At 40.4% G+C, this 12,895-nt stretch overlaps 2 protein-coding genes and 2 long non-coding RNA genes across 4 annotated transcripts; all 4 read right to left on the reverse strand.

The window, feature by feature from the left end:
- Nucleotides 1-112: 112 nt before the first annotated feature.
- paqr4b (progestin and adipoQ receptor family member IVb) lies at nt 113-2,741 on the reverse strand. The gene is made up of 3 exons (XM_018687269.2): nt 2,576-2,741; nt 1,415-1,633; nt 113-869 (listed from the first exon to the last, which is right to left on the reverse strand). Exons 1-3 carry the CDS (start codon nt 2,739-2,741, stop codon nt 436-438), a joined length of 819 nt encoding a protein of 272 aa, XP_018542785.1. The 3' UTR covers nt 113-435.
- Nucleotides 2,742-4,066: 1,325 nt separating this feature from the next.
- On the reverse strand, nt 4,067-7,804 carry cmn (calymmin). Its single transcript, XM_018687297.2, has 17 exons — nt 7,757-7,804; nt 7,613-7,657; nt 7,452-7,508; nt 6,983-7,051; nt 6,825-6,893; nt 6,595-6,660; nt 6,451-6,507; nt 6,212-6,259; nt 5,968-6,039; nt 5,788-5,859; nt 5,401-5,472; nt 5,214-5,285; nt 5,069-5,113; nt 4,867-4,929; nt 4,707-4,772; nt 4,581-4,619; nt 4,067-4,454 (listed from the first exon to the last, which is right to left on the reverse strand). The coding sequence occupies exons 4-17, from the start codon at nt 6,990-6,992 to the stop codon at nt 4,120-4,122; spliced, it is 1,086 nt and encodes a 361-aa protein (XP_018542813.2). The 5' UTR covers nt 6,993-7,051; nt 7,452-7,508; nt 7,613-7,657; nt 7,757-7,804; the 3' UTR covers nt 4,067-4,119.
- A 148-nt stretch (nt 7,805-7,952) lies between these two features.
- On the reverse strand, nt 7,953-8,302 carry LOC127139201 (uncharacterized). The gene is made up of 3 exons (XR_007809205.1): nt 8,275-8,302; nt 8,120-8,176; nt 7,953-7,992 (listed from the first exon to the last, which is right to left on the reverse strand). It is a non-coding gene; the product is annotated as an uncharacterized LOC127139201 (long non-coding RNA).
- Nucleotides 8,303-8,442: 140 nt separating this feature from the next.
- LOC127139202 (uncharacterized) lies at nt 8,443-9,104 on the reverse strand. Its single transcript, XR_007809206.1, has 4 exons — nt 9,007-9,104; nt 8,861-8,911; nt 8,665-8,724; nt 8,443-8,491 (listed from the first exon to the last, which is right to left on the reverse strand). It is a non-coding gene; the product is annotated as an uncharacterized LOC127139202 (long non-coding RNA).
- Nucleotides 9,105-12,895: the final 3,791 nt, after the last annotated feature.

Here is a 12,895-nt window from a genome sequence, read left to right on the forward strand (position 1 = left end):
GTCACATGATCAATTCATTGTGCATGAATTAAAACCGAGAAACATATAAAAATATATCATTTATTACATGTAATAATTTAATTTTCATATTTAAAAACTATTTTGGTTATGGGTAATATGACCCAAAACTACTGCATTTCAGTAAACTAGAAATCAAGTATAGTCAGGATTTTCAATTCAATATAGTGATATTTGAGTTCCACAGTTACAACACTGTGGGTTCCTCTCATTCTTCTCTGGCAAAATGTCAAATTAGAAACTTCCCCTTATGAAGAATTTCAGCAGCTAGGACTAAAGTGCATTTTGAAACAACTTCTCTTCTTTTCATACTTTACTCCTGCCTCAATGATTCCTAAATGTCATTTCTATCAGCGAAGCCCCAAGTGCATGTGTGTGTGTGTGTGTGTGTGTGTATGCATTGTGATACACTTGGCATCACTCAGTGGGACACTGGTAGGTCTTAATCCAGGCTAAATCCTCCAGTGTTCCCCAGTGCAAGTAGATAATTGAGCAAATAACCATGACATGCATTATCTGGTGGCTGTTGCCCCAGTTGTCAAACAGGCCTGGGCTGAAGCGCTCGGGGATCTGGATGATGTTGACCAGTCCCCCGAGCACGGCCAGAGAGTCCATGATGACAAAGAGGCGCAGGGAGTTGGGGCTGCCCACCCCGCTGCCGTACACTCGGAACAGGAAGAGGCTGAAGCGGAACAGAGCCTGCCAGACGAAAGCTCGCAGGCGCAGGACGTTGGTGCGGGCCGTGGTGGCGCAGTAGATCCCGTAGGCTGACAGGAGGATGTAGGCCAGCAAAGCAGCCTGCTGCATGGCTGGGTAGCAAAGAAGGGTGATGTGAATGATGGGAAGTGCTCCTAAAGAGAGAAGGGAAGAGTCAAAATATCAGTGAAACTAAGTCAGATATTATCAACATGGTTTGGTGTAGAACTGGACTGAGGACTTGAAACTTGGCTTGGACTTGACCTAAATCTCTACAGACATGATTTAAGACTTGAACGTAAAAACATTCAAGTCAACAGGCCTCAAGTTTTGACCTTGTGTAATCCCAGTAAAGGATGCTGTATACTCAGAACCAACCATCAGACCAAGGTTCAGAAACCACCTCCATTTCTATAACTAAATCTCATTTGTTACAGTTCTGTTGCTTTTAGTGTGAACAACTGAGAGCAAGAACATGGATGTCTTCCTGGAGGGGCTGTCTGAAAATGTACACCCCCCTCCAAACAAACACAAGCATGAAAGTCATGACTTCTTCTAGACCAAATAATCTTAACTCAAGGTCTACTTGCTAGCTGTTCTCTGGAGCTTCATACCATGACAACTAAAGCCAATTAATTTGTCATACTTCAATAACTAAGTTGTTGCTCTCACTTAGAGGTCCAAGAATTTGACAACCTACCCAAGGTGTTGACCAGACAGACCCCAAACATGTCCAGGGAGAGCAGGGTATCGTATACATGCTCTCCTCCCACGTGGTTCATGAACACATGGTAGACCACTGAGCCTATAGTGGGGCAGAGACAGGCCAGATAGTGGACCACGCAGATCCAGACACTGTCCACCTCCATCCAGGGGATGCTGAAAGGCAGTAGCACCAAGAAAAGGAAGAAGGGGATGCCTGAGGTGACGGGAGGATGAGGAGGGGAAGAGGACAGAGGAGGAAGTTGGAGGAAGAAATGAAAATGTAAATGCGTAGGAAGGTCTGTGGAGTAGATGCTGATGTTGACTTAAGCCTGACATTATAATTACCACAGTTAAAATGACATACGATATATCACATTTTGCAGATTAATGTGAGGAATTTAACTGTTTGAGAGTTGTTCCTTTTTTCTTTTTTACCAGGAACAATGTGACAGATACTACTGTTGGCATGCAGAGGAAACCCGTACAGCACTCTGATACTAATACCCTTCACTTCCCCTTAGTAAGAGTGTTAGACTTAACGATCTTATGGGATAGCCGAGGACAAAATGGAGCATAAAGACGATGCCTTTCAGAAGTTTAAGGCTGCGCAGGGTTTAGCTCATGTGCAAGTTTTCATCTTTGCTCATGTGTTCACAGCTGAAATCAGGTTTGAATTAATAAGTTCTCACATTAAAAGCACAAACTTAAAAAAAATGGTAACATGCTGTAATTCTGCAACTTTTCATAATCAATGCAAAGCAAGCGTGTTTCAGAGATGCTTTGTTCAAGATACTTCTGGGCATTTACAGCTGATAAGAGTCAAATGCACATCTTTAAAGACCTAGTTAACCGTAGGATATTTCCAGGGCAGGGATTCCCAGGGCAGATTACAGCTAATACCCCATATCCTCATTACACAGCCTTGTCAAGAGTGCTTGTAACTGGTTACAAGTGAGAGTAATGGACATTTGTGACCTGTTTTGTTTGCACATCCCCTAAATGGTTTAACTGGTGGGAAAACCTTGCTCTGTGTATTATATAAAAACTGAGATGTATTTTTAAGGGTAACTCAGAACAGGCATTTTTAAAGAGTGGATCCTAAAGAAGGAGTAGCAGCTAAAAGCAAAGTTAATGCACAGTTAATCTGTGGACTTACCATGGGTGTAAATGTTCCCCAGTTCATTGTGCATGTAGAAGAGACTCCTGAGGCACTCTTGAGCCGTGGATACTGGCCGGTACCCCGTCAGGACATATTTGTTGAACTGAAGGTGCGGAGGGGTCTTTGCAAAGTCCAACAGGCGCGGTCCTTTGTAAAGCACCATCACTACTTCCTGCAGCCAATGCCCTTACATTTAGTTGACAGTGGAAGTTCCTCACCCGCCTACATCCTAAAAGAGGCCACAGACTGGACCACAACTAGCGGGAAACTCTGGTCCTCGAAACCCATCATCGGACAGGTGTAAGTCCAAGTGAGCAACCTGTTGGGCTGGCCAAGTGGCATGCTTTCAGTTGGACCAATCAGCAAACGGCTCTTACTCCTAAGCCAGGCTAATCCTCACAAAAAGCCACGTGCACTGCCACAGCTGCTCCTTATCATAGCTCATAACTCAATCACACCTCAGCTTCATCCTCAACATAGATATTTCCCTTATTATTATTATAGCCTGCACATATTTTCCTTTTACCCATGCTTGTGTACAACCATGCTGCAGTCAGGATGATCTGGGGATTACAGCACTTTAAGAGTTTTTCTTAATGACACTCACTTACTGGCACTGGTAATTCCCCATAATGTGAATTTAAACAGAGGAAATGGGTTTTGCTTTTTCTTTAACATAATAAAATGAAACAACATTTTCACTGTTAGGATTTTAATCAAACACTATACAATCACAAACAGATGCTTGCAACAAGTAGTAAAAAACCCTTTCCTGTGCAAAATAAATTAGACTGAGTTAGGTTTTATAGAAATATTTTGAGGTGAGAACATCCAGGCAAAACTGACAGATTCTATTAAATGCAGCAGCCTAACTCCAACAACAACCGTTTCTTTGCATGTACAGTCAACAGTAAGTGCAGGACAAAGAGGTAACACAGAATGCACAAAACCTAACAACTCAAAATGCTTAAATGTTGTTTTATCCCTAGACTTAAAACACAAAAAACTAAAATATGACTAACATCCAGGACTATTTGACAGAAGAAAATCAAAATAATATACAATTAGGAAACAACAACAAAAAAAAAAAAAAATACAATGGCAGAAAAAGAGATTATACTTGTCATTGTCAGTGTGGTTAACCTGTGTGGAGAAAAGAATACAGTATAAAGAGGAGTGGGATGGTTGAGTCTAAATATAGCAGTCAGTGCACTGAACAATGTTTCAGTTTGAGTCTGTTCTTACCTTGATAGCCACTATTCCCAAAGAAGCCATTCAAATCATATTTGCCATTCTTTGCTCCTGAAGACAAAGAAAAGAAAGAATGCAAACTGTTACGCAACTGTTAAAATCTTTTTCTCTTGGAATGTTATTTACATTGATTACATAGTATTACAAAGCAAGCTCACAGTGTCCTCATGGATTCAAATGTTGACATGGTAAACATATCTGCAAATTATCAATAAAGTGTTTATCTCCATTGCTGAATCATCCTTCATCTTCCTCTGCTGCTCCCTTCCACCTCATTACTTTATTGGAGTCTAAATGATCTGTCTTGCAGTGCTTTTACCTCTTTGGGACTTGCCTTGTGGGTGAAAATGCAGTTTGAACTGCTGCTGAATGTGTATCTGCCGTGGCAGCTGCTGTTGTAGCAGGGCGTCGGATTGCTCGGGCACCTGAACTGCACCGTTCGTCTCTGTGGCGGGTGCGGAATCAAGGCTGAGGCTGGCGGTGCCCGCCGCAGGGTCGGGCAGGCCTTCAACGCCCGCGCCAAGAACCACTTTGGGTGTGAAGGAGGACTCTACGGGCAGATAGGATGGGACAGAGGGGTAGGCCAAGGTGGGGCTAGGAGTGGGAGCTGCAGGAAACGCAACAACTAGGGTGGAAAGGCAAATAAGCAGACATGATAGAGGGAAAAAATAGGTGAATGGTGTGAAAGATTCCAGTGCGGTCTTTATTATTAATGTGTTTTTATACAGTTAAAATGTTGGGATGAAGCTACCTTCTGGCTGCACTTGTCCATTTATGTAGCCCACATTTTCTGTAAGTGATAAATAACAGCTAAACATTTAACTGAATTCAATGGAGCCAAAAGAGACAACAATGCAGAAATACATTCTATATTTACCATATCTATCAACCGACATCCCCTCGCCTTCAACTGCAATTGCTGGAGATGGTAGCTCACCCTTCACTAACACATAAGAAGCAAAACAGATAAGCGATTGGACTCTACAGTCTATTTGTGCTGTAAATCTCTCAAAAAGAAAGCTTGTTCTCTAACACACCGTAGGATTTTCCAGCTGAATCTGGCTCAAGAGGCAGGGACTCATAAGGTAAACCAGCTGTACCTGTTTAAGGCAAAAAGAGGACACTGTAAAGGTACATTTACATTTACACTGTAAATTTGTTTGCGTATTTCTAAACAGACTGGTCAGGTAAATACCACCAATAGTGACAAAATACCATATTCTAAAATACCACATATACCTTCAGATGCAGATTCAAGGGGCTGTGACTGGTGTGCTCCCTGGTCTGTGAAAAGATTAATGTGAAACCATGTAGCAAACATGTTAAAAATGCAGAGGAAAAAAAAGACTGACATGAAAAAAAAGGAAAACATAAAAGGATGTACCATATTTCCCTGCAGATTTTGCTTCACCACCAAAACCGAGAGCTTGTGGTGCATAGGGAACTTCACCGCCTCCTTAGTAGGAAGCAGTCACACACACAGATGACAAGTTAAAACCAAATCTACCAAAAAGGTAAACAAATGACATGTAGAAGGTAGTTTGTAGTAGTAGTCGTTTGCTGAATCTCACCGTATTTGCTTGTTAATTTTCCATTATTTCCAAGCCCAAGAGGCTCAGGCTGATATGGTGACCCTGCCAGACCTGGAAGAAAACACATAATGAAATACTGGCAAGGATCAGATGAGAAGATCAGTATGGCTCATGTCTGTCCAGTACATATGAAGCCACTCCAGCAGCTGGCTAACTTAGGCTATGCTTAGGATAAAGACTAGCCTGACTCTGTCCAGAGGTAATAATATCCACCTACTGTGCCTCCACCTCTAAAGCTAACTCATTTGTTTAATCCATACAAAAGCTAACAAGGTTAAACCAGCTGTTCAATAGCTTCGTATTTATCTGACAATAAAGCTAATAAGCATATTTCCCCTGTTGAATTTTTCCTTTAAAGGGTTTTACCATATTTGCCAGCAGATGTGGCCTCAGGGCTCAGTCCGGCTGCTTGAGCTTCATAAGGAAGTCTTCCATAACCTGTAGAGGAAGAGGAGAAATAATAAAAGGTTAATGAAGAGGGAACTTTTACAGAAGTGCAACTGATATTATGCTTCTCAACTGAAGACAACTGAGCTCATTATTCACCATATTTGCCGGCCATATTTCCATTACTGCCAAGACCAAAAAGTTGCCCACCACTGGGAAACCCTCCAGGCCCTGAGCAAAGATGGAGGGAAAACATCATAAAATGGTCACATAATCTCTCAAAATGGACCCTGTTTAGAAGCCTTTTCAGAGCCTTGTGTAGATTGTGGATTTAATGTTATTAAGAGTGGCTACTATAGTGAAGATAAACCTATTAGTCATAGAAAAAAGCTTGCACACTGACCATATTTTCCAGCAGCGGGATCTCCTCCTATGCTGGCACCAAGACCACCTGAGAGTATTTGGAATTATTATCATTAATATCTCAAGACAGTTAAGACCTCTGTAACTCAGTATACAGAGCATGGTACCAACATCCCAGTTTGGATCCAACACACTAAAAACTCCTGATGGTACAGCACATTATTTTGTAATGCAGTTAACCTTTTGTTATCATGGTTGCTTAAGACACACAATTCTTACCATATTTTCCAGATGATTTCCCATTACCTGCAGGCCCGTATTGTCCTCCACCATATCCTGGATAGAATTGAGACAAAGAGTTTAGAAGCGGAGTTTATTTACACACAAATTTAGCCAAACCATGCAACAATAATAAAGACATACCATACTTTCCTGCACCATTAGTTCCTGTACTGAGGGGCTGTCCTCCAAATTGCAGCCCACCGATGCCTGAATTAGAGTGAGCAAGGTTTAAGATTTAGAGTTCTGGTCATCAAGGTGACGCAGAAGCTTATGAGTTATGTACTAATAAAGCCATAAACCTCATAAAACTCCTCTCTACTCTCCAAGCATTATTATGGTGGAGTGATAGGATATGACCAAGATGGACTCACCGTACTTGGTGTTTGACTTCTCTGCACCCATTCCAAGCGTCTGACCACCATAAGGCAAGCCACCCATTCCTGTAAGATTGATTTGGTTCTAATGCGCTGCCTTTTCTCACCAAGTGTATTATGTTAATAAACATCTGCATGTGTGAATTTACACATACCACCATACATGCTGCCCGACTTTCCATTTGGACCAAGACTAGCAGACTGAGGCTCAAACTGACTGATTCCTGTACAAGAACACAGGAAATGTGCATCACATCTAACTTTTACACCTTGAGATGAATATGCTCCTAACATGCAGAGAGTTAGACAGCTCCTCTCTTGCAGCAAGAATTTCATCAATGCTTTAGATGTGCAAAAATAGACTGATGTGAGTCACTGCTGCCTAAGGAGCAGCACTCAAAATGTACTGCATATCAGCATTTTGGATTTCAGCCACTCTTACATTTGTTTTTATTTCATTCTTAGTCCATTTTTGCACACCCACCACAGTCAGCAACACAATATTAATCCTAGTGTTTCCTGTTTTATTTCAACTGTAGATTACATTGTAGAATATTTTTCCCACTAAAATCCTTCAAGTCACACATGCTTAAATCAGATTTTTATATGATGACACGGTCTTACCATCTATCCCTGCAGGAACCACTGGGGCTCCATTGTAAGGTATTTGTTTAGCACCACCTGTATAATCAGCAGCAAATTAAACAATCATGGATTATTATCAGTATTTAACTACCCATGTCTTGTTGGCCTCTTCAAAATCAATCTTTACTGTCCAACTATACCTGATTTAGCATCAGCAGCAGCAGCAGCAGCACCCTGACCAAGACCTGGGGAAAAGACAAATATTGACTTTCACAGAAAAAGTAGTTGTTGCAGATTGTTGCAAAACAGATTTTTGGAGTTTAATATTATATAATGGTACTCACTTGCATAGTCAGGCTGCACACTGGCACTATAACCATTTCCATTTCCATACCCTGGAAAAGACTAAACTACCTCAGTACACAGAACTTAAACTAGGGGTGAGCTAAATAATGCATGGGAATATGGCATCTGCCAATTCTCAGAGTATGTTATATTGTTTATGGATTCAGTACTTTAACAACATTAAACAGAAGCCTACCTGATTTGGATTTGCTTGCTTCACCCACACCTGCATTTCCTGAGAAAAATGGCAGAAGTTCAGTAAAACTCTGAGCCTCAGTTCATAAAGTAGACCTGACCTATCACCAGCTTACTGGTTGAATTAAAAGCCAATATTTAATAAAGTGTATCCTTTGAAAGTGCACCTCCATATGAATTTCCATTTCCATATCCAGCTCCAAGGTATGCTCCTTGTCCATAACCTGCTAAGAGCAAACGGAAAAATTATCAAAATACATACCACACCTCTGGTTCTAGTTGCTGTATTTCTGTGTCTTATCAGGAAGAATTTCTCACTTACCAGGCTGCTTAGGGCTCCCTACATAAGGATATCTAAACCCTGCACATGTAAAACAAAAGGTAGTTTAAAAAAAAAAAACATCTAAATATCATTGTTAATGAAATATCAAGAAACTGTCACAGCACATTCTTCACTGTGTGTTTATGATCGCAGTAAATATTACCAGCTCCGTATCCATTGCTGAGTCCAGGGACAGTGTAGCCTCCTGCTCCATAACCTTTAAATAAATAAAACATCATTCAGATATATAAAGCTTATACAAGACCTCATGCAAACATATCAGCTGTAAGTCCTGAAATTATTTTGTGAAATAACAGAAAAAGACACATTTTCAAAAGTTTGTTTTTTTTAATAAAACATGAGAAGTAGTTGTTTTATCAGGTTCTTCACCTGGTTTGTTTGCTTTAGCTCCTCCTCCATTTGAATATCCCCCTGCACTGGCACCATATCCTAAACAATGACACAGTATCACTGTTGTCAGGTCTACAGTCATTTCTGTATTTATATAACTGTCAAACCTACAGTAGGCTTTGATGATCAGCAAAATGTTGTTTCATACACCGAAGGAAAAATAAAATAGATTTACCATTGGGTTTAGCACCATGTCTGTTTGGAACACCAGCTCCTGCTCCATAACCTCAAAACAAATTAAAGAATCATAAAGAATCATGAATAAATAACATAAAAGTATCTAATCAAAATATACTGTGTTATGAACTGGGGCGCAAGTACCTTTTGTGTTTGTGCCAGCAGATGCTCCAGCACCTGCATTATAACCTTAAATGACAAACATAAAACAGTGTGTACACTGTTTTTATCATCTGCTTTGATTCTGTGTTTTATACTCAAGGTAGTGACCAAGCAAATACAAGATGTTCATGTTAAGTTTTACTGCGCTCTTATATTTATTTGAACCACTATTCAGATTCCTTTAAAATACATTACATGTGCAGTAAAAGTGAAAATACACATTTTAGCATGTAAGGATTGCTTGAAGCTGCAGTCTGGTAATCATCTGTGTACTGCTGAAAGCCATACACATCACCAGTATTCAAATGTAATATTCTATTTACCTGGTCTAGGTATTTTCATCCATTGTCCATTTGGTACTCCAGATGGTCCACAGTCTAGAATAAACATGTCTGCACAATTAAAGAATTCAAGGCAAAACAAGCACACAGATATACAGCCAGGCATTTAAGCACCAAACAAGCAGACTGTGTGTTATTGCAATTTCATTCTAATTCTGGGGTTTGACAGCCCATGTTGTTTATTATGAGTGTTTATGTCTTTAACCCTCTGGAAGGCCAACACTAATTACTTAGTGAATGACAGCTCCTTGTACTGTTATTCCAAGTAGACAAATGTTTACCAGGTTTGGCTGCTTTAGCTCCCTGTCCCTTGGTGACTGAAGCTCCTCCTCCATTCACTAAAAGGCATGGGGACAGAATAATGGGTCAGCTGGAAACAATCCATCTACTACACACCATCTCCTTTAAGTGTTTTCACACTTGCAACATCATTGAGAAAAGACTGTAGTCTTAAGTCAGTGGGTTAAACCTAAAATACAGTACAGTTCATGCATCAAATTCACAAAATGAAATGTATTAAGATGAACAAAATGTAAACATGTCACAAGAATCACACCAAAAATACACTTCTTCCCAGTTGTACACTAGAAGTGGACAAAATTAATTGGTTAATTTTCAACCTGCTTCAAACATTAAAAGAATAGTTTGACATTTTGGGAAATTCCCTTATTCGTCTTCTTGCAGAGAGTTGGATGAGAGAACAGATGTCTGTCTGTCTGTCAAGTGTAAGGCAACAGCCAGCAGGCAGTTAGCTTAGCTTAGCATAGCATAAAGACTATAAACAGGGGCAGAAAGCTAGCCTGTGTTCTGTCCAAAAGTTTGTTTGGTTTGTTTAATCCATACAGAAAGCAAATGATGAAAGAAAATGACGGTTTTATAGGCCAGGCTACCTGTTTCCTTTAGGTACTAGTCTTTATGCTAAGCTAGGCTAACTCCTAGCTCCAGCTTTACATTTAAAAGACATTTGAGAAAGGTATAATGTTCCTCTAATGCATTTCCCAAAATGTTGCTTTCACAGTGACAAATTATATGACACAGTTGGGTAAGATTTTCAACAAGCAAATATCAGAGATAAACACATATGAACACAAGTGACAGCACTGAACAACATGCAACACAAAAACAATGAAACTAAAAAACAATTAGAACCATGAGTACTGGCTAGGATTCACTCTCAAAGTGGCATTTCTCTATCTGCACTTGACATTGTACCTGTGGTATTTTATCAAAAACACCACACAGGGTTCAGATAGTATATAAATATTCATAAAGATTTTTCAGATGCCATTTAGATTGCCAAAGATTTATAGACAAATTAGACTGAATTCTAGCCATTAAAACAACACAAATACTACACTCTGATCATAATCTCCACAATTCTGCCACAGACTTAGAGTTAGGACAAACGGAGGATTCAGTCAACATTCCCACATGCAGACCAACACTAGTAAACAAACCCATGTCAAGATCTATTTTACCAGTCGTCCCAGTTTCCCCTGCAGGGAGACCTTTGACCCCGAGTGTGTCAGGTCCTGCTTTAGGCTGACTCTTGATGTTTGCTTCTTCAGGTGCAACCTCGGGCACACCCACAGTCAGTGTCTCTTCAGGGATGATGCTCTCTGTACTTTTAGCTGCCACTGTTTCAGGAACAGCTTTGGTTTTCAGAGGTTCGGTGCTCTCAGGGGAAGTGTCCCCCTCACCGGTGCTGTCTACCCCAAACACAACGTCTGCCTCTGCACCTTTTTGCTCAGGCACAGCACTTCCAGTCACATAACCTAGAGGCCATATATTTCATCAACATTTATATGTGTAATATACTTTACAAATGCTTACTGCTGGTGACCCCATAAAAAAATTAAAAGTCTTCATATGAAACGTCTTCTCAGACTCAAATCTTGCAAAAGAAAACTGACACTTAAGAGAACACCCATTCTCTATCAAAACTGCATTGATTAGTTTGGCTTTTGTTCATCATGCTCATCTCTTTCAGTGGCAGAATACAGAGTAAAGTGGTGAAAACAAACAACCACACATAAAACAGCTGATAACAGAGTAAAAATAAATACAGCATCTAACAGAGCAGATTATCTTTCTGTGTCTCTCTCAGACTCGCTTAAAATAATGTCAATCCAAAAATGATTCTAAAACAATCATTAGATTTTGTTGGGGGAAAAAATGATTCTCAGTAATCTAATTAAATGAGATATTTTTATGCTTATTAACATTAATTACTGAGGAGCGAGTTATGTCTCTAACTGTATCAGGATTGTTACTGCTACAGCAGCACTGCACAGATTCAGGTTTAGGGTACTTGCCTTGAGGAAGGACTGCTGCCGGCTCTGGTGCTGGGTTACTCTGGGGAACCACTGGTGCAGGTCCAGATGCAGCTGCCTTCGGACCTTTGCCCTGTGGGCCCATGACTGCAGGTTCAGGTGTGGGCTCGAGTGCAGGCTTCGGGTCATTGTCTTGAGGAAGCGCTGGTGCTGGTGTAGCATGAGGGATCAGTGGCATCTGCTTGTAGCTTTTTCCTTGTGGCACAGGAAAAGGAAACTTTTGATATTTCTCCTGTGTCACCATGACAAGGATACCACTGGTTGGCTCAGGGGCAACAGGCACTGCACCTTGAGTTAATGCTTGTTGAGGAGCGACACCCTCCTGTGGTGCTGCACCTGGCTGCTCAGGAGAGAGAACTCCACCTTTTAGGCCCTTTCCTTTGGAAGCACCTGCATCCTTCCCATTTGGCATCATACCATAACCTGAGAACCAAACAGAGATGTGAGGGTCAAATTCAAAACAAATTTGAATGGAAAACCTCCAAGAGCATAATTCAAGAAGATAGAAAAATACTTTAAAAGGAGTGCATAATAAAACTAAAAAATTTGACAGTTTCACACGTCATACATTTATCTTCAGACAGTTTGCAGAACCAAAGTTGCAATTTTACTATGTAGACAAACAACCTTTTAAGTTGACTATAAAGCAAAAGCAAAGTGTAGCAACTAGTAAGTTACAACAGAGATAAACCTGAAACAAAACACATGCATGTACAAGAGCATTTACCAGCATTGGCGGCTTTAGCCAACTGTGCATTTGGTACACCAGCCAGACCACCATAGCCTGTGAAACACAACATTTTCATTATTCACAGATCACACAAACTCTGCAGACAGAGATAAAATGATTGTCTTCAGTTTGGTTATCACAAACACTGGACATGTTTATATATATATATATATATATATATATATTACTAGGAATTCCTACCAGTGCCAAGTGTTTTAGCTCCTTCACTGGGTGACACTGCTCCAACTCCTTTGGTAGTTTGAGGTTTTGAGCCACTGCTTGGCCCTCCATACCCTGCAAAAGATGGTTTGTAAATGTCACAATGTAATTGCAGTGATAGTGTTTCAGGGTTTCAAGTGATTAACCTTGACAAATGAGATTCAGATCTCAATGAATACTTCTTGAATTTCACAAAAATAAATTTGGATAACTGGAGCTTACCACTGAGCACACCTCCGTATCCACCG

Source organism: Lates calcarifer, linkage group LG23 (genome assembly GCF_001640805.2).
Source record: "Lates calcarifer isolate ASB-BC8 linkage group LG23, TLL_Latcal_v3, whole genome shotgun sequence".
In the NCBI taxonomy this organism is placed as follows: Eukaryota; Metazoa; Chordata; class Actinopteri; family Centropomidae; genus Lates; species Lates calcarifer.

What these genes read in the sequence shown, in the direction of transcription:
- paqr4b (XM_018687269.2), bottom strand. Translation starts at nt 2,741, where the DNA reads ATGGTGCTTTACAAAGGACCGCGCCTGTTGGACTTTGCAAAGACCCCT. An exon ending in GGGGAACATTTACACCCATG is followed by an intron (nt 1,634 to 2,575) that starts GTAAGTCCACAG and finishes CCGTCACCTCAG; the next exon opens with GCATCCCCTTCTTCCTTTTC. An exon ending in CTGTCTGGTCAACACCTTGG is followed by an intron (nt 870 to 1,414) that starts GTAGGTTGTCAA and finishes TTCTCTCTTTAG; the next exon opens with GAGCACTTCCCATCATTCAC.
- cmn (XM_018687297.2), bottom strand. An exon ending in CACATCTGCTGGCAAATATG is followed by an intron (nt 5,473 to 5,787) that starts GTAAAACCCTTT and finishes GTTTTCTTCCAG; the next exon opens with GTCTGGCAGGGTCACCATAT. An exon ending in CCTTGAATCTGCATCTGAAG is followed by an intron (nt 4,930 to 5,068) that starts GTATATGTGGTA and finishes TGCCTTAAACAG; the next exon opens with GTACAGCTGGTTTACCTTAT.